Here is a 19,089-nt window from a genome sequence, read left to right on the forward strand (position 1 = left end):
TGTTACTTTGGCAAACTTTGTTATAATATTGGTAATAGTAGGTGAGGTGCATCGAGCCGTTTATGAATATTTTAAGTGGAATCCATATGCGTAATTCCTCACCCGGGATCTATATACCAATTGTTTGTCTCTAATAATATTGTTCATCGAGATTTAAAAGCACTTTGGAATTTCTATGAGATATTCATATGTGTATTTCGACTTGTGACCTCTAACACCGGAACAGGTAGTAGGACCTGGATTTACAGCAAACACCGCTATCGTAGCTACCAGTTTACTCCTCGGTCCCATAATCTGCCTGAACTTTATATCTTCAGCATCGGAACTTCTGTCCCAGCACACTATACCGCTTTATCCAGTTGTCTATAAGCGGTCTGACGGACACCAGTAAGATACCCCTGTCCGCGTAGACGTTCACTTCAGGAGAGACGGTAACATTATAAACACAAACATAAATACTAAATTAAAGGATCAACTGTTCACCCGGGGCTATCCTTGCTAGTTACCATATGGACATTGACATACTTTTACCTGGATCAAATTTGTCATATTGGTCTTAATCAAGTACCAGTTTGTTTTTAACATCACCCTTGTTTTTATCGTATGTATTTTTAACTCATCATTTTCACGTTTTATATCGTATAAATTTATTGTAATTAGGTGCCGGCACCCTACGAGTGTAATAATTGTATTTTAATATCAACTGTTTATATAAATTCATTGAAATTCATTTACATTGGATATATCGTTCTTAATTTTATGTTTTAACATAAGACCTTGCACTCAGCACTTTTTATTATACACATTCACTTGTTACATTTACAATAGATACAATTCTTTGGTAACAACTCTCTTTTTTTACACTCAGCACTTTTATTATACATTGTGACACAATCGCTTGTTACATTCTATTGGATATTATCTTTTGGCAGTAATATCGTTATAACATATAAGACCTTGCACTCAGCACTTTTTATTATACACATTTTATTATACACTGTGAAACATTCACCTGTTACAGTTACTATAGATACAAATCTTTGGTAACAACTCTCTCTTTTTTGCACTCAGCACTTTTATTATACATTGTGACACAATCGCTTGTTACATCCTATTTGATATTATCTTTTGGCAACAATATCGTTTGTCAACACGTTATACACCAAGGCATTTCCTTCTAAGCATTATTAATTAGCACATCACAATCTCTATGCTTTCTGAGCGCTACCCTTCACCACATTTCACATTTTCTTTTGTTTGGTTAGTAGCTAGGAGATCTACTAACTTCTTTGGGTTAGCTTATTAGAGAAGAGAGTGTTAGTATCTTTAACAACTTTGCCTACTCCTCAGGTATTACAAGTTACAAGATAACTTATATTGCATGTGCGTTAAGCTGCGTAATCCAAACAGCCAAATCACGTATGCGTTCATGTTTCCCCATAGAAGTCAATGGAGGAGATAAATAGAAAAAAAACCACTAAAACCCTAATCTGTTGCACAAAGCCCATGACGTATTTTCCTCGAAAGTGTACACAGATAAAAGAGTGCAAAATTCTTAGATAAATGGGAAGCATTTATTGTCTCCTTCCCAGAGTCCACAGCAACAACAAATCCTAAAGTCCTTTAGAAACTCGATTTATCTGCTGGAGAAGCAATTGAGGGGGAAGTGGCAGAACATTGTGAATGTTGGGTGTTGCGGACGTGTTGTAATTTAAGATGTTTGCAATACATAGTTCTATATATTGAGATTTTTTTTTTGTCTTGGGGAGGATAGAATAATCATACACTGTTAAATAATTGTGGTTGCTCATTAAAGGGACAGTAAACAAAAACAAACAAAAAAGATAGATAATGCCTTTACTACCAATTCCCCAGCTTTGCAAAACCAACATTGTTATATTAATATACTTTAAACCTCTAAATTTCTGCCTGTTACTAAGCCACTAAAGACAGCCTCTTATCACATGCTTTTTTATTAACTGTTCACAACAGAGACTGCTAGTTCATTTGAGTCATATAGATAACATTGTGGATGGCACTGCACTAATTGATTTAAATGCAAGTCAATAGATAATAAATACAAAGTCATGTGATCAGGGGGCTGTCAGAAGATGCTTAGATACAAGGTAATCACAGAGGTAAAAGGTGTATTAATATAGCCGTGTTTTCTGTGCAACACTGGGGAAAGGGGTTATCTTTCTTTTTAAACAATAAACATTTTTGAGTTGAATGTCCCTTTAAAGCAATTGTTATGCTTTAAACTGGAGGAATGAACAAAAAGAGTAACATATCTATAGACTTTGGGATAATGGGGTTGGAAGACTTCAATATGAGAGGAAATAGTTTGTTTGGAAGGGATGGGGGTTGCTTTAAAATATGAGAAAGGAACATGGTGCGTTTTCTCATTGTTTATTTTTGATGGTGACTCTATCATGCGTATACAACTTTTGCATTTGACATGTATGTTGCATTGTTGTTTCCTAAATAAAGATAAGTCTAAATAAAACCCCTAGAAGACCTGACAGATCTAAAGTTTATTAAATGTGGATTAAGTTCATTGATTTGTTCTTCACTAAAACATATTTGACACTGCAATCCAGTTATAACTAATTACTCATAGCGCATTTAAAACTATGTTATGCTTAGCAATCAATTAAAGGGGCAAAAAATCAAAAGTCATTTTTATTCTTTTATGCAACTAAGAGAAATCATATTAAATGTATTACAATTTTTTTGTTGTAAAATTTATGTAACTGGCCTGCACTGTGAAAAATATAGTTTATGCTTTTATACTTGTGAGGTATGTCCCTGTTTAGCAATAAAGCAATGGGAGTTCAGCTTTTCAGCCAGTGAGCAATCAGTCCTTAAGACCCAGTAACACTTCCTGTTACTTTCAAAAATCAAAATAAACCGTTTTAACTTAATATTTTTTTCATACAAACCATATTTTTAAAATATTTAAATAGTGCTTTTTCATATGTATGATAAAAATGTAAAGATTTTTCTGTCCCTTTAAATGAATTTGTTAAAATTATTTAAAGAACTCAACAATTTGAACAGAACATGAACAAGTGATAAAAAAAAATGAGGCATGCAAAATACCCAATTTAAAATACTGGCATTAGAGAATATCCAATTTTAATCACTGATGGAAGTGACTGATGTGGAGGTGTCTGTACAAGTTTTCTGTCTTTTTTTTTTTATTTAGTAGAATTCTTAGTGGGATGATAGTTATATTGTAGCATTCAGCTTTCTAAACAACCAATAAACTATAGCCTAGTGCAGACTGGATATTAGTAACCTTCCTATGTATCCCTGAGGCGCTGATGGCATTTAGCTGACTAAGCTACATGACTATGCCCCCAGATTCTTAAAGGGACAGAATTTTTTTTCTCTCTCCTTCTATAGAGCATGACATTTTAAACAACTTTCTAATTTACTTCTATTATTTAATTTGAGCCTCTGATTGGTGGCTGCACATGTATGCCTCCTGGCATTGACTCACTAGATGTGTTAGACTTGCTGCTCCTAGTACTGTATTGCTGCTCTTTCAAAAAAGGATACCACAAGAATGAAGCACATTTCATAAAAGAAATACATTGGAAAGCTGTTTAAAATTGTATGCTCAATGACTTCTGGTGAGCAGCTCTCTAAAGTAGCTGCAAGTCTTTACAATTCAGAGAAACTAATATTTGATACCATCCTTGTCTCCCTTGACAAGTAAAGTGTCTGGGAACTCATAGCAGACAGGAGTAAAGCAATCCCTTCTACCCCGGAAGACATAATATCCTAGAAAGGAGGAATTTTTATACCAGCAAAGTACAACGTGGGAATTTCATGTCCCTTTAAAGGGACATTAAACACTTTGAGATAGTATTATATTTTGTCCCCTTTTCCTGTAATTCCATTCTGAAATTGTGAGCTTTTCAGCTCCTTTTAGAAATTGAAGTGTAGAACGCTGTTATATTCCACACAGCCATTAGCTGCACACTGTAGTGACCTATTTATAACTGTCTCTATTTGGCCACAGCAAGGAAGGTAGCCTAAGTTACAACATGGCAGCTCCCATTCTTTTATAGACACTAAAACTTTACACTTATTTTGTCAATATTTAAACAGCTAATGAAACTTTAAAAAATAAATTTACATGTTGTTCTCAGACTAATCTTTTCTTTGAATGCATCATTCTATCTAGCATTTATTTAGTGTTTAATGTTCCTTTAAAGGGACATGAAACCCCAAAATTTTCTTTCATGATTCAGATAGAGAATACAATTTAAAACAACTTTCTAATGTACTTCTATTATCTAATCTGTTTCATTCTCTTGGTATCATTTGGTGAAGGAGCAGCTATGCACTAATGGTTTCTAACTCAACACATGGGTGAGCCAAACACAATATATATATATATATATATATATATACATATATATATATATATATATATATATATATATATATATATGCAGCCACCAATTAACAGCTAGAACCTAGGTTCTCTGTTCTCTGCTGCTCCTGAGCTTGCCTAGATAAACCTTTCAGCAAAGGATAACAAGAGAAGGAAGTAAATTAAATAATAGAAGTAAATTGGAAAGTTGATTAAAATTGTATTCTCTATCTGAATCATGAAAGAACATTTTTGGGTTTCATGTCCCTTTAAGTATTGTAGGTAAAACCACTACCACATGCTGATAGTGGCCATCAGGTATTGCAAGTTATCTGCCTGGTAGCTGATTATGCCATCAAGTGCAACTAGTGACTGATTTTTTTTCATCAAGCAGTGAAACTGCTGATTTAATTTAAATATTTGACACTGTCAACAAGATTTAAATCAACTGGTATTTAGAAATTATATTACAGGATTTTTAAAGGGAGGTTTTAAATTTCACAGCCACATTTATTCAGGAAACATAGTTAAAATTGCCCTGCAAAACTGCTCAACATAAATTATAATTCCACTTTCCTTTAAAGGGATAGTAAAGAGCTTGATATTTGTATAACAATCGTTTAGTTATGAATAAGGAAACAACTTTTCAATATATTTCCATTATTTATTTTGTCCCATTTTTATGTAATTTAGGTCTGAAAATTGAGCAATTGCTAATTCTTAGAACTTGAAATTCACCCTGTTGATTTTGCAAGGCTAACTCTGCTACACATCTCTCCCTAATTGGTTTTATAAGATAACGACTGCAAAACAAATGACTTGATAAAGCTGATTAAGCAAAATGTACGTCGGAACTGTAACTCTAAATCTCACCACCGCATCTTTCATCTGCCTATACACCTGGGGGAGGAGCCATTCCTGCTGGTAATAGAGTGGGGACGGTTAGCGGTTAAGTTTCTGCCTTCTATCCGCATCCATCAAGTGTTTGGGACTGCTCTTTTGAGTGATAACCTATGTATTGTCGCTCACTAGTCCCCTGTTTATGGTGTTAGCTGTGCATTTGTGACGCTTTTATATGTTTTTAATAAATATTACCTTTTATAACATTTGCGTGAGAGATACTGTTTACCTACCAGTATAAAGTAGCTGTGTGCATTACCCTGAGCTTGGATTGGCTCCATCAAATGTGAGTAATCAGGCAAAGTTTGTTAAATTGTTTTAAAAATGTTGGCTGATATGTTATTCTGTAGCAACACAAAATAAATGTCTTCTAAATTACAAGGTGTTTTTTGTTCCATTGAATTACATTTGACGTATATTCCCAAGGAATTACACAGAAAAATTAATCTGGTTTAGTACGATTTGTTTTATTCTTTTAGCGTATTTAGTAAAAATAAATACACATACTCATAATATTTTAAAGAAACTGACACTGTAACACTTTTTAAAATGTCTGCTCCATACCCTTCAACTCAAAAAAGTCTGTGTTTTTTTAATATAAAATGTATTTTTAAATCAAATCTCTTGGTCACCTTTAAAGTATCTCACAGTAAGTTTCCCTTCTAGGATACCAACATTTTTCATAATAATCCCTAAAATCATTATATAAAATTAATACTGGCACTGGGGTATAGGGAAAAACAGTTACCAAGAAATGACAATGCTTTTTATTTATTTTTAGAAATGATAACAACAAACCAAACCAGTTCCTACAATAATACCAAAAAGTCAGGATTGAAATACATCCTTAAAGGGAATGAAACCCCCAAAAATGTCTTTTGTGCTTCAGACAGAGAATACAATTTTAAAAAAAGGTTCCAATTGACTTCTATTATCAAATTTGCTTTGTTCACATGATATTCTGTGTTGAAGAGATACCTAAGTAGGCATCTGGAGCGCTGCATGGCAGGAAATAATGCTGTCATCTAGTGTTCTTGCAAATTAATAACATTCTTGCAAAACTGCTGCCATATAATGCTCCAGAAATGGGTCAGCTCCTAAGCTTATGCCGTTGCTTTTCAACACAAGATACTCAGAGAACAAAGAAAATTTGATAATAGAAGTAAATTAGAAAGTTGTTTAAAATTACATGCTCTATCTGAATCATGATAGAAAATTTTTTGGTTTTTATATCCCTTTCAATAAAGTATGATACAAAATGTTATCCAAAAACAGAAGAAACATACTCATAAATGAACACAGACACACACACACACACGCACACACATACACACACAAACATTTATATACTCACACACATAAATGCACACACTTATATATAGCATGTATCCATGAATATTCTTCTTTTCTTTATCAGAATAACATCTTATTGTAAATATTTAAATACAGTCACCTGTAAAAATAAATATAACATTTTAAAATAAGGAAAATCAACAACTTGGGTTCAATGTAAAACAAAAGATACTTTTTTTTATGAAATAGCTTACCCTAAAAGGGCCACCATCTCCATCATCAAGTTCCAAAATATATCCTTCAACAGGATTATGGGTAAAAGGTGGCATCCTCCAAGCTAGCGTCACACTGTTATTTCTAGTGCAGCACTTCTCCAATTGCAGCAGTGGTACTGGGGGCACTGTAACAGGAACTAAGTACAGATTAGTGTAACTCTGCCCTTCCTCTGTAACCAGTTTTGGAAGTACATAGAGTTTTATCCAAATGCATTATGGTAAAAAGATGTCTGTGATAATCTGTCTTTCCTGCGCTGCGGTGACAGCATAGTGACAAGCTGTCTAAATATAATTACACAGATGCTTAAAGAATGCAGAAAACATATTTTGATGGATTTTTCATTCACCTCTAGAAGAGAACTACATAACCTCTAATCCTTTCACTTTCCCATGAGTTTATTTAAAGCCACTCTCTCTCGCACATTTTTCAGAAATATTCCATCTTATGAAATTGTCTAGACGCATTTGTATTTGTGCTTGTCACTCACAATGAACTCTTACTTTTCTATAACCTCATCGATTGAAAAGAACAGAAGATATAAATGTGAAAAAAAACACAAGATTTGGGGGAGAGTAAAATATGTTCGCTGCTGAATGGTGCCTGGAAAAATAATAATATAGCTTGTTTTATTAACATCTTGTTTCTCTATAATCAGTCATCTCATCTGGAAATTATACATTAAGGACCAGATTACAAGTGGAGCGCTATATATCAATTTCATGAAAGCGATATTAGCCACCCACTGAGTAATACCAGCGCACGCTAATGTGCGCTGGTATTACAAGTTTTCATCAATGTGAACACAACCTCGCATTTGCATTGCTAAAAAGCATTGCGCTCACAATAGGAGCCTCGTTCTGATTCCGTAAGAGACGGCATCAGAACCTCGCAGAGCAAAGGGGGTAAGTAGCTCAGTGATGGCAGCAAATAATTATATACATATATATTTATGTGTTAATATGTGTATATACACAAATTAACACATAAATATATATATGTTTATATGAATATACATATTTACTGGGAACACAACTTCCCCCTAGACCGCAATGTAAAGGTACTTTTCAGTGCTGTTTTTTTAATAACACCCCACTCCCACCAACTTTAGACCCAAAATACTGCCTATTGCAGTTATTTTGTTAAAAATAAAGATGATGCTATCTTTATTTTTTAATACAATACAATAGGCTGTATTTTGGGGGCATTTGGGGCACATTTATAAAATTAACCAGAGATCTGATCTCTGGTTAATTTTATAAACGCTAATTGCTACTACGAGCTTGCGGTAGCAATAACCAGCCACTTGTAATGGCTGATTATTTATTGCGCACCAGCAAATGGGGAAATTTAGCGCTCCACTTGTAATCTAGCCTTAATTGTCTATAGTTACATTAATATGCAAATAGACACCAAGTAATTTTGGCAGTTACAGAAATGTAAACATATAAATATATAATAAAGAAAATTCATATCTAATTTGTGCATAGCACTTTTTAAAAAGTAAGCATAATTAGAATTAATCGTCATAACAGAAGTATACATATTGTAGTCTGGAATTACCTTTATTTGTGTCTAGCACTTATACTGAAAGGTTGCTCTTGTATCAAACACTGTTAGTTTATATGTCATGTTTCAATACTTATACTATACAGTGAAGTTAATGATAGTGCAGATATTTTATGTAGCAATAAAATACATGGAATGTGATGGAAGTTTTGACAAACGTTCACGTCAATGATCAGTGTCATAGCTTTCTAACTAAAAGTGATCCCTATACCAATCAATCAATCTGAATATTGTATGGGAGGCTTTGGTGATTAATTACTTGGTTTTCTAAGACACTCATATCCATTACAAGAGAGTTTGAATTTGTTAAACTGTGAGTTAAAGGGACATTCTGATTAACAAAATATATGTCTTTTGAATTACTGACCCAAAATGTTTATATGAATATACATATATATTTACTGGGAACACAACTTCCCCCTAGACCACAATGTAAAGGTACTTTTCAGTGCTGTTTTTTTTATAACACCCCATATAACACCCATATATGTCTTTTGAATTACTGACCCAAAATGTTTATATGAACTTATGGTATTTGAAAAGGGCCAAGCCAGGGAAGGGGTCAAAAGTATATATATATATATATATATATATATACAGTATATATATATATATATATATATATATATATATACATACATACATATATACATACATACACACACACATATACAGGTATATAAATATACATTATATATATATATATATATATATATATACACACACAAGTAGAATCTCAATTAACCGGCACCCATGGGGATCAGTATATTCCGGATAAGTGTATTTCCGGTTGCTTGAGAGTCACTGTTAAAAATATGTCTAACTAGTTCTATAATGGATCACACACATGGGCATGAGCTGGTTAGAGGGGCACACTAGACAGGCTATACGTATATTATGAGGCTTCAACAAAATGCTTATTCAATAACAAATTCCCAGAACGGCTCAATCTCTTGCTGAAAACAATGTGTTTATTCTGGAAATACACTTGTATTTTATCCTGAATAAACACATTGCTTTTAGCAAGAGATTAAGCCATCCTGGGAATTTGTTATTGGTTGAGCAATATTGGGCTCTCCCTTGCCAGTAGTAGTGTGACCCCTGGTACAGAAGAGGGATACATGATAGAGGGATGCTGTACCTCCGCGAGATAGCCCGCCCTGATTGCCAAGCTGATGCAATCGTAAGTGTTACCTGTATTCTGTCCCTATTACTTAGCAGATAAGTGTGTCTATCGCTCTATTTAATGCAGCTACCGCAGCTCCTGCTGTTTAAAGAGATCCGGACTGTTTCTTTAGAACATTTATGCTCACATTTATTTTCTAACATTTTATGCTCTAACATTTTTTTTTTCCGGTTGCTTGAGAGTGCCGGTTGCTTGAGTTCTGGATAATTGAGATTCTACTGTATATATATGTATATATATATATATATATATATATATATATATATACAGTACACATACACACACACATATGGCCCTTCTCATATACCATAGCCTTTAATTCTGCAACAAAACTTTTCTTTTCGCCATGTCTAAACATCTGTGTCATAAATATTAATATTAAAAATAGCTTAAATCCTTTATTTTTAAAGAATGTTTATGTTTATTTTTTCTTTTGAAAATGGATAAGCATTAAAATTATAGTACGCGCTAAATAAATTCGAGCTGCATTAAGATGCTTTGGTTAAAATATTTTAAACCACTTGTAATACCAGATTTTGCATTATTCTGTGCACAAGTCCGAGTGCAAGAAAACACAGCCTGCATGTTTATTAATCCCAATTAATCTGTTGTGCTCCTACTCCGAAACCATATGAGATATGTGTGTATAACTAATATAAGGGAATTCAACAGGGGCCTTATTGGTATAGTGCGCATGTGTTTGTTAGGTTATCAGTTTGACTAATCTTTATTAGTGTAAAAATCTTATTATTATTATTATTATTTTTACTTTAAATTATTGAGTTGGTAGCATTTGTATTTGGTGACATTGCTAACTAATGTCATCTAATATGGCAGTTTAATTTCAATGTGTTTTGCCCTTGTACAAAACTAGTTACATTTGACAAATAGGGCTGTTTCACTAAATTAATAATGAAAAAAAGTGCTGCTAATAAACAATTAAATGACTGATTGTGATTACATCAACATCTAAAATAGCTGATCTGTAGCCATTAACATGCCAATAATTATCAAAAGATAGGCCCTATGTGTTTAACGCCTGCAATGTTATTTAAAGGGCCACTAAAGTCGAATATAAACTTTCATGATTCAAATAAAGCATGTAATTTAAAACAACTTCCAATGCTTCCAGCACTTTCTTTTTATATGCACACTTTCTGAGACTCCAGCTCCTACTGAGCATGTGCAAAAGTCTACAGTATATAGGTCAGTGCAAAATCTAGATTTGGATACCAGAGGAGACTGTAATGCACTGTGAAGAGCAAAAGAGAATTCTTTATTGACAACAAAACAAAAATTGTTGTTTAGGGACACCAGACACTTTCCTAAGCTTATTTTATTTTATTTTGTATACATCTTAACAATTGTGGTCTTAAAACTGTGGCATGCACCCAGTTCCACTACATAAGGTACAGTGCTGGTTGTTGGCTTTTTACTATATATATATATATATATATATATATATATATATATATACTGTGTATATATATATATATATTACTAAGTGCAGAAATTGCCATTTTTTTATAACCAAACACAAATTTGAACCGCTCCGTTTTTGCCAATCATACTTGAATCAAGTAAATGTAAATTGTCTTGAAGCCTTAAATGTAATCTTCCCTTCAGTTTATCATTTTAAACAATAACATGTGTTTATGAAATTATAGTTCACCGTTCTTTCTGGGCATCGACTTTGGAAATACAAAGAAAATTTACAGAACGCACTAAAAATGATAGAAAACAAAAGCAAAAAATGAGCTCACCCTTACATTTCATCTGAATAAAATCCAGTTGGTGAATGGCCTGCAGCAATGGATCATTGTCCAGGGTAAGATCAAATTCTGGAGATACTTTGGGTTCCAAAGCTCCTTTTACCCATTGTTCCTGAGACCCTTGAACTCGCTTTATCAAAGCATCAGAGATCTTTAAAATAAATAATGCATAGAAAATGAAAAAGACATGTTTCTCAATGTTTATGTAATCAAACAAATGTATATTTTGCCTAAAGAGTTGGTATATGGAATAATATACACATTTGTGTCTGTATTTAGTATATTGTCACAGCACAAATCTATGTGCGTATCTGTATGAAAACATTTATGTTTTTTATTTTAATAACACAAATCTAGATGAAAATCCAGAACCACAAATATATGAATTCTGCTGCCTGTCCCCATATTCGGAATTCGTTTTTATACCGATGACAAATGCTAAATTTTTGCCCATGCCTAATATAAATCACAAAATTCCAAGGAGGGTGCATTTTTATTATTGTGAGAATTTTGTGAAGTGTAGTCTATTGATGTCATAAAGGGTTTTGTGACTATGTAAGAGTATGTATATTGCAGGCAGACAAAGATCAGCAGTTTCAGCCTAGGGACAGTCACCTTATTCCAATCTGTTGTACAGTAGCCCACCCAGCCTTCATGAGAATAAAGGAGAGATCTCTAAACACACTGGGCATCAGGATACTGTTTTTCTGCATTCTCACAAACAAAAGATGACATGCTCATATAATGGCAAAAATAAAAAACAAAACAAAAACTACTTTTTAACCTGTAAGCTATTACAGAACTATGGGACCCCTTCTTTAAAAGTCTTATATCTATTTTTGAATGATGAAAGGTACATGGATTTTGGAGAGTCCTATCTACCAAATAAACATACCTAACATTGTCTTGTTTGTTTTAAATGTGGGATCTTACGTTCTTTCGTGAGTTGACTTGAGTAAAACCACCACAACTATCTTGAATATATTACAGTGACCTAGATTCAATAAAAACATAATTTATGAAAGAACTTACCTTATAAATTCATGTCTGTCATATTGTCAAGAGTCAATGAGCTAGTGATGTATGGAATATACAATCCTACCAGGAGGGGTAAAGTTTCCCAAACCTCAAAATGCCTATAAATACACCCCTCACCACACCCACAATTCAGTTTAACGGATAGCCAAGTAGTGGGGTGATAGAAAAAGGAGTAAAAAAGCATCAAAAAAGGAACTGGAAATATAATTGTGCTTTATACAAAACAACACTGTGGATTACGTGCAGGAGGCGGGTTGTCTAGAGAATAGACTTAAAGAGAGACTTAAAGAGAGAAATTATGCCCACAGACATATCAGACAAGCCAGATTAGCAGTGGACAATTTAGATAGGGAACAACTATTGGTAGACAAGCCTATAAAAACATGCAGTGACTTTCAAGGTGTACACTTTGTGACAACTTTCAGCACACAGTATTCGCAAATTTGCAACATCGTTAGGAAACATTTTCCCTTACTGGCAGCTGACGACAAACTGGTTGAAACCGTCAAACAAGGTGTCAGGTGTTCATACAAAAAAAGCCCTACACTGGCATCTATCTTGTCTCCGACAGAACTTAAACAGACAACACGTCACATCAGTTCATGGTTACAACATTTAGGCATGTTTAAATGTGGGCACAGAAAGTGCAAACTCTGTGATTATGTCTGGGTCACTAAGGAATTTACCTCAACAATAACAGGACAGACATACCCATTAAAACCAGCCTAAATTGCCAAAGTACTGATGTTATATACATTATTACCTGCACCCAGTGTAACATCCAATATGTAGGTTTAACCTCAAGGGATATAAATTCCCGCATCAGGGAACATTTTTCAACTATCACCAAAGGTACGTCCAGCACACCCCTTGTGCAACACTTTGCCACCAAACATAATTGCAGCCTGAATTCTTTCAAATGGGCGGCAATAGAACAAGCCAAGGTGCCCAAGAGAGGTGCAACCTTGAGAATATACTTGCAAAAAGGGAAGTATATTGGATCTTCACTTTAAAAACAAGGTTACCTTTAGGACTAAACTCCAGATACGATTTAATCAACTTTTGGGAATAGCTACGGATATTCACAGATATTTAACTTAACTAATACTCATATTCCACGCTATTATATCAATACCCAATACAAGGTATCATGTACCTTACTAATATACAGTTTTTTACTTGGGTCCCATTTCCCTTATCTTATCATGTACTAGTGTAGAGATATATGGGTATATGTGTACATATATATTTTTCCATTTTTTGCACTAACATAGAATTGTCATAGACAAATACGATATAAAAATGATATCGTCAGGTGAACTTCCATATACTCTTATTGGTTTTCTTTTTTTTTGCTTTTTGAATTTTGTCCCTTCCTCTATCCTCCCTTACATTACCCTTATATGCCTGTATATTATATATCTATATACATTCGTGGAATTGAATTGGCATACATCCAGATACATCGCAGACATGTGCATAGATGTTAAAGCACAGTTTATATTTATATATTCTGTAGGGAATATACAACTCCCTGTAGTATATTGAGTATCAGTAAGGATTATGCCACTACAATTAGTGCACCTTTTTATACATAGAGTATAACTATTGTTTGAAAAATAATACGGTACATTAACCTGTTATTAATAATCATTTGCTATAGCATCCATCTTTTTAGCATTATGTATACCTTTCTTATGTTGTTATAAGTATATCATGTAATCTCTTGTATTATTGCACCTTAGGTCCAGGGGATTAAGGGTTAATCTCTTTCTAACCTGTGGTGTGTGGGCGTGTTTAGTCATACTTTTTATCCAATTATACTGTTTCACTATCTTTTTAAGTATGCATTCACCTGCATGACACCTATGGCTATGATTACGGCTGAGTGCCGAAACATGTAAGCCGTTGGTGTCACGCTCACACACCTCCTCTTGTTTTATGCTGTACTGTCAAGCCTATAAGGCGTTTTAATTATGCCTAAATAAACCTTGGATTTTAATTTATACAAGCTGGATCCTGCCTTCTTTGTGACTTTGATTTATACAAAAAACATAACTATCATAAAAACGTTGGGTCTCATGGACTCTTGCCAATATGAAAGAAATTAATTTATCAGGTAAGTTTTTACATAAATTATGTTTTCTTTCATGTAATTGGCAAGAGTCCATGAGCTAGTGATGTATGGGATAGTAATACCCAAGATGTAGAACTCCACAGAAGAGTCACTAGAGAGGGAAAAATAAAATAAAAACAGCCATTTTCCGCTGAAAAATTAAATCCACAACCAAAATAATAAGTTTTTCTTATAATTGAAAAGAAAAAACTTAAAACATAAGCAGAGGAATCAAACAGAAACAGCTGCCTGAAGAGCTTTTCTACCAAAAACTGCTTCCGAAGAGGCAAATACATCAAAACGGTAGAATTTAGTAAACGTATGCAAAGAAGACCAAGTCGCTACTTTGCAAATCTGATCAACTGAAGCTTCATTTTTTTAAAGCCCACGAAGTGGAGACTGATCTAGTAGAATGAGCTGTGATTCTCTGAGGCGAGGCCTGACCCGACTCCACATAAGCCTTATGAATCAAAAGCTTTAACCAAGATGCCAAGGAAATGGCAGAAGCTTTCTGACCTTTCCTAGAACAAGAAAAGACAACAAATAGACTAGAAGTCTTCCTAAAATCTTTAGTAGCTTCAACATAGTATTTCAAAGCTCTTACAACATCCAGAGAATGTAAGGATCTCTTCAAAGAATTCTTAGGATTAGGAAACAAAGAGGGGACAACAATTTCACTATTAATGTTGTTAGAATTCACAACTTTAGGTAAAAATTTAAATGAAGTCCGCAAAACTGCCTTATCTTTATGAAAAATCAGAAAAGGTGACTCACAAGAAAGAGCAGAACATTCTGAAACTCTTCTAGCAGAAGAGATAGCCAAAAGGAACAACACTTTCCAAGAAAGTAGTTTAATATCCAAAGAATGCATAGGCTCAAAAGGAGGAGCCTGTAAAGTTCTCAGGACCAAACTAAGACTCCAAGGAGGAGAGATTGATTTAATGACAGGCTTGCTACGAACCAAAGCCTCAACAAAACAGTGAATATCAGGAAGTTTAGCAATATTTCTGTGAAATAAAACAGAAAGAGCAGAGATTTGTCCCTTCAAGGAATTTGCAGACAACCTTTATCCAAACCATCCTGAAGAAACTGTAAAATTATAGGAATTCTAAAAGAATGCCAGGAGAATTTATGAAAAGAACACCATGAAATATAAGGCTTCCAAACTCGATAACAAATCTTTCTAGAAACAGATTTACGAGCCTGTAACATAGTATCAATCACTGAGTCAGAGAAACCTCTATGCCTAAGCACTAAGCGTTCAATTTCCATACCTTCAAATTTAATGATTTGAGATCCTGATGGAAAAACGGTCCTTGAGACAGAAGATCTGGTCTTAAAGGAAGTGGCCATGGTTGACAACTGGACATTGGACAAGGTCCGCATACCAGAACCTGTGAGGCCATGCTGGTGCTACCAGACACACAAACGAATGTTCCATGATGATCTTGGAGATCACTTTTGGAAGAAGAAATAGAGGCGGAAGATATAAGCAGGTTGGTAAAACCAAGGAACTGCTAACGCAACCACCGACTCCGCCTGAGGATCCCTGGACCTGGACAGGTACCTGGGAAGTTTCTTGTTCAGATGGGAAGCCATCAGATCTATTTCTGGAAGACCCCACATTTGAACAATCTGGAAAAAACACATCTGGATGGAGTGGCCAATCCCTCAGATGTAAAGTCTGACGGTTGATATAATCCGCTTCCCAATTGTCTACACCTGGGATATGTACCGCAGAAATTAGACAAGAGCTGGACTTTTGTCAAAAGAACCACAAAGCAAAAATGTAATGAATTCATGTCTGTTAATGATAAAATAGGAGATGTCCATATACAGAGCACAAAAATAGTTTGAAACAAATTTTAAACTATTGGTAAAGGGTATAATCAAGGAATATAAGGACATCAATATATTTCATATATATATATATATATATATATATAGTTATATATATATATATATATATACACACACACACACACACATATATATATTATTATTATTATTATCGGTTATTTGTAGGGCACCAACAGATTCTGCAGCGCTATATACAGTATATATATATATATATATATATAAACACACACACAAAGGGTGAAAAATATCTCTATATTTCACTTAACAGGGGAGAAAAGTTTGCATATCTATCAATCTATCTAAAATGTAATAGCCCACAGAGAAAAACTTTCTAGTCTACTAGTCCTGTCAATGTTAAAGACAGGCAAAAAGCGACATTTGTTACTCGTCTACTGCAATTTCTCATCTAGTACTAGTAGAATAGTGAAAATTTCCAGCCATATCTATCTATCTCATATTTCATAAGATATATACTGTATATATTTCATTTTTTATAAGAAATAGATAGGTTTGTCTTATGAAATATGAATATATATATATATATATATATATATATATATATATATATATATATAAAATGAGAACAGGAAGAAAAAGTGAGCTAAACACACTAGCAGTTACCTTTATCCGGCACCAAAGTATATATGGTTATTATTATTATTATTATACTTTATTTATGAAGTGCCAACATATTCCGCAGCGCTGTCTGTGGATACAATTCATTTAAATAAAACAATAATATAAAATTTGTAAGAGACAGGACAAAAAGGAAATTTATGCTTACCTGATAAATTTATTTCTTTTATGATATGACGAGTCCACGGATTTCATCCTTACTTATGGGATATCGCCTCCTGGTCAGCAGGAGGAGGCAAAGAGCTCCACAGCAGAGCTGCATAAATAGCTCCTCCCTTCCCCCCCAACCCAGTCATTCGACCGAAGTTAGGAAGAGAAAGGAAAAGCCAAGGAGCAGAGGTGACAAGATATGACGAGTCCATGGATTTCATCCTTACTTATGGGAAACAATACCAAAGCTATAGGACACGGATGAAAGGGAGGGACAAGACAGGAACCTAAATGGAAGGCACCACTGCTTGAAGAACCTTTCTCCCAAAAACAGCCTCAGACGAGGCAAAAGTATCAAATTTGTAAAATTTGGAAAAAGTGTGAAGAGACGACCAAGTTGCAGCCTTGCAAATCTGTTCAACAGAAGCATAATTTTTAAATGCCCATGAGGAAGCCACAGCCCTAGTAGAATGAGCCGTAATTCGTTCTGGAGGCTGCTGTCCAGCAGTCTCATATGCAACACGGATGATACTCTTCAGCCAAAAAGAAAGAGGTAGCCGTAGCTTTCTGACCCCTACATTTCCCAGCAAAAACAACAAATAATGAAGATGTTTGACAAAAATCCTTAGTTGCCTGCAAGTAAAACTTCAAGGCACGGACTACGTCCAAATGATGTAACAGACGCTCCTTCTTAGAAGAAGGGTTAGGGCACAAGGAAGGAACAACAATTTCCTGATTAATATTTTTGTTAGAAACAACCTTAGGAAGAAAACCAGGTTTGGTACGTAACACCACCTTATCAGAATGGAAAATAAGATAAGGAGAATCACATTGTAATGCCAAAAGCTCAGAAACTTTGCAAGCAGAAGAAATAGCAACCAAAAATAAAACTTTCTAAGATAATAACTTAATATCTATGGAATGCATAGGTTCAAACAGAACCCCTTGAAGAACATTAAGAACTAAATTCAAACTCCAAGGAGCAGCAATTGGTCTAAGCACAGGGCCTGACAAAAAGATTGAACATCTGGAACATCTGCCAGATGCTTGTGTAACAAAATAGACAAAGCAGAAATCTGTCCCTTTAAGGAACTTGCTGACAACCCTTTCTCCAATCCTTCTTGGAGAAAAGATAAAATCCTGGGAATCCTAACCCTACTCCATGAGTAGCCCTTTTCGCACCAATAAAGATATTTGCGCAAATATCTTATGGTAAATTCTTTTAGTAACAGGCTTGCATGCCTGAATCAAGGTATCAATGACTGCATCAGAGAACCCCCGCTTAGATAAAATCAAGTGTTCAATCTCCAAGCAGTCAGCTGCAGAGAAATTAGATTCGGATGATGGAAGGGTCCCTGAATGAGAAGATCCTGCCTCAATGGAAGCTTCCACGGCGGCAGAGAGGACATGTCCACCAGATCGGCATACCAAGTCCTGCGAGGCCACACAGGAGCGATTAGAATCACAGAAGCCCTCTTCTGTTTGATCCGTGCAATCAAACTGGGAAGGAGAGCAAATGGCGGAAACACATAAGCTAGGTTGAACGACCAAGGCACTGCCAAGGCATGTATCAGTTCGGTCTGAGGATCCCTGGACCTGGATCCGTATCTTGGAAGCTTGGCATTCTGACGAGATGCCATCAAATCCAATTCCGGTCTGCCCCGAATCAGGGCGGCAAAGACCTCCAGATGGAGTTCCCATTCCCCCGGATGAAACATCTGTCTGCTCAAAAAATCCGCCTCCCAGTTGTCCACTCCTGGGATGTAGATTGCCGACAGATAACAAGAGTGAGTCTCCTCCCACCAAATTATCTTGGATACTTCTGTCATCGCTAAGGAACTCCTTGTTCCTCCCTGATGATTGATGTAAGCCACAGTCGTGATGTTGTCCGACTGAAATCGGCTGAATT

General features: G+C 34.8%; 1 protein-coding gene across 11 annotated transcripts in view; it reads right to left on the bottom strand.

Annotated features, from left to right (window-relative positions):
* TRIM67 (tripartite motif containing 67) overlaps window positions 1–19,089 on the bottom strand; it is a 162,235-nt gene that overhangs the window by 25,086 nt on the left and 118,060 nt on the right. For 4 of the 11 annotated variants that reach the window (XM_053710838.1, XM_053710835.1, XM_053710832.1 and 1 more), the window contains 2 exons: window positions 11,378–11,531; window positions 6,835–6,992 (listed from right to left, as the gene is read on the bottom strand). In XM_053710838.1, the coding sequence (XP_053566813.1) occupies window positions 6,835–6,992; window positions 11,378–11,531 (312 nt within the window). Of the gene's footprint in view, window positions 1–6,834; window positions 6,993–11,371; window positions 11,532–19,089 lie in introns of all 11 variants that reach the window. The other 7 variants (XM_053710837.1, XM_053710834.1, XM_053710831.1 and 4 more) reach the window with 3 other exon arrangements.

Source organism: Bombina bombina, chromosome 4, assembly GCF_027579735.1.
Source record: "Bombina bombina isolate aBomBom1 chromosome 4, aBomBom1.pri, whole genome shotgun sequence".
NCBI lineage: Eukaryota > Metazoa > Chordata > Amphibia > Anura > Bombinatoridae > Bombina > Bombina bombina.